The 2133-nt window shown below is 55.6% G+C and overlaps 1 protein-coding gene across 1 annotated transcript in view; it reads right to left on the minus strand.

Moving 5' to 3' along the window:
• LOC106722592 (maestro heat-like repeat-containing protein family member 2B) overlaps nucleotides 1-2133 on the minus strand; it is a 12067-nt gene that overhangs the window by 7544 nt on the left and 2390 nt on the right. The window contains 3 exon segments of the mRNA XM_025212601.1: nucleotides 236-345; nucleotides 843-875; nucleotides 1442-1580. Of these exon segments, the coding sequence (XP_025068386.1) occupies nucleotides 236-345; nucleotides 843-875; nucleotides 1442-1580 (282 nt within the window).

Genomic DNA, 2133 nt, shown 5'->3' on the forward strand with positions numbered 1-2133 from the left:
GTTTGTTCTTCTGTGCAGGGACAGAACTATCTACCAGACTTTCTAATCTTGCTCCGACTTATTCTTTCTACATGGACATGGGCAAACAGCAGCAAACAGTGGGTGAACAATATGTGTCCCAAATGCCTCCCCCATGCACTCCAAAGAAAGAGGCAAGCCATGTGTGAGCAAAAGAATGGACAATGAAGGATGCCCAGCTCCCAAAGTTTCCACACCAGCTTCTTGAGCCACTGACCTTCGCCATGTGGCAGGGTGATGTCAGCACAGCCTCAGGGCTGGCAGCTTTGAGCTCCTCCCGGAGACCTCTCAGCTCCTCCTCTGCTGCATCCATTGTCCTGGACTGGCCTGGAATGAAAATTAGGAGGAAAAAGTGCTGTAATGATATCTGAAACAGAACCGTGGCTCCATGGAGGAACCATGTGCAGTGTCATGAGCAGTGTGGTCCAAGGGTGATGTTCGAGGTCGGAGTGACTTCAGTGGGGTCAGAGGTGCAGCAGTATCAGAGCTGCTACAATCCTCTCCCCATTCTTGCTAGGGGGGCTTCTTTTCACACTTCCCAAAGGACGGTCAGGCCCTTCACACCTGGGAATTGCAGAAGCCCCCAACCAAGGCCTCATCTCCTTCCATTTCTTGAGCTCAAAGACTGTACGGAAAGGCTGGAGGATCCCAAATAGACAACTCTGGATGCCAATCCAAACTCAAGGACACTGGCAAACCTTCCAAGTTGGACTCTTGCTGGGTTATTGACTTTCATCACCTCATTTCCCTGAGGCATGAGGGAACCCTCCCTTCTCAGACAGCCCTGGCTGGCTGCAACAGCAGCTCTGAGAGCCATCCTGTACCTTCAGCAGCAGGTGCTCCCACCACACATTGTCCTGGGAGGTCTCAGGATTTCCTGAAGGTGGGAGGCAAACAAGAAGAGTCTTAGTTGCCTCCCTGGGCATCAAGTCTTTCGAAACTGCTGCATCCGCACCGTCACCTCCTGGAATCCCAAGGTCACAGGCCCTGCACTCTAGTACATACCATGCTGGCATGTCTGCAAGTTGTGCGTGACCAGTCCCTGCCGAAATGGCCATAAGGGGCATGGAGGGTGCTCGGCACCTCACGGATGTGCTCAGCACAGCACAGTACAGGACTGGGCTTCATAGAAAGGCAAAGTGCACAGAGGTTTCCTCTGGCAACAGAAACCTCCCAAGTGGGCAGGGAACTGCAGGAGAGGGGTTAATCTGGTGGAGCCTTTCATGTGCAAACCCTACCCTGGGTCCCATCAATCTCCATGTTGTCAAGCCCCTGGATTTGCCCCCTGTGGCAAAGAGTAGAAGCTCTCAAGCATGCGATGCTGCAGAAGGGGAATGGTGCCACGGGGGGCTCCAGGAGGCTACAACTTCCCCTCTCCCTTTCCGTTCTGCAGAGATCACTGTGCTCCTTCCTTGCTTGTTACCTTCAATAGTCGAGAGCAGGATGGGAATCTGGACCCTCCACTGCTCTCCAACAGCAGGGTGGATCGTGCGGTGCAGAGCCCATTGTCCCCGCAGGGCAGAATGTGCGCGGCTGCGGTCACCCAGGGCCGAGGCAACCACCTGACAGTGAGAGAGAAACAGGGGCTCAGCTCTCAAGCGGGACTCCATGGCTTTCTTTAGGAGGGAAACTGGCCTCCACCATACATGGCCAGAGCATTCAGCAATCAGACGTAGGCTGAGGTTCTGTGCTAGGCTGATCCTGTACGCCCCTCCGCAGGCTGCGAGGCAGGGGCAGAGCCTGGCTCTGCTCTGCCAAGGGAAGGAAACTGCCAGCACAGGGCAGCGCGGAGTGTGGGAAGAGACGGCGCGTGCTCCTCCAGCTAAGGCTACAGGCACGTGTCCCCACACCACTGACCCTCCCCACACCTCTGGCAAGTACCTCTCCAGGGCTACTCACCAGCAGTCGCGCCAGCAGCCCCTGGGCCTTAGGAAATTTGGCTGGAAAGAGAAAGAGAGCATGGCCATGTGGGGCTAATTTGGAACTGGGCGAGTGATGCTGCTACAAGCCTGTCCATTCCCAATGCGCCCACCCGTGGATGCTCGGGGAGCTGGGCACAACTGGCACTTTCCTGGCACCTTCCGTGTCTGGATCTCAAGGAGCTTTACCAAGGAG

The sequence above is a fragment of the Alligator sinensis genome, unplaced genomic scaffold (genome assembly GCF_000455745.1).
Source record: "Alligator sinensis unplaced genomic scaffold, ASM45574v1 scaffold833_1, whole genome shotgun sequence".
Lineage (NCBI taxonomy): Eukaryota > Metazoa > Chordata > Crocodylia > Alligatoridae > Alligator > Alligator sinensis.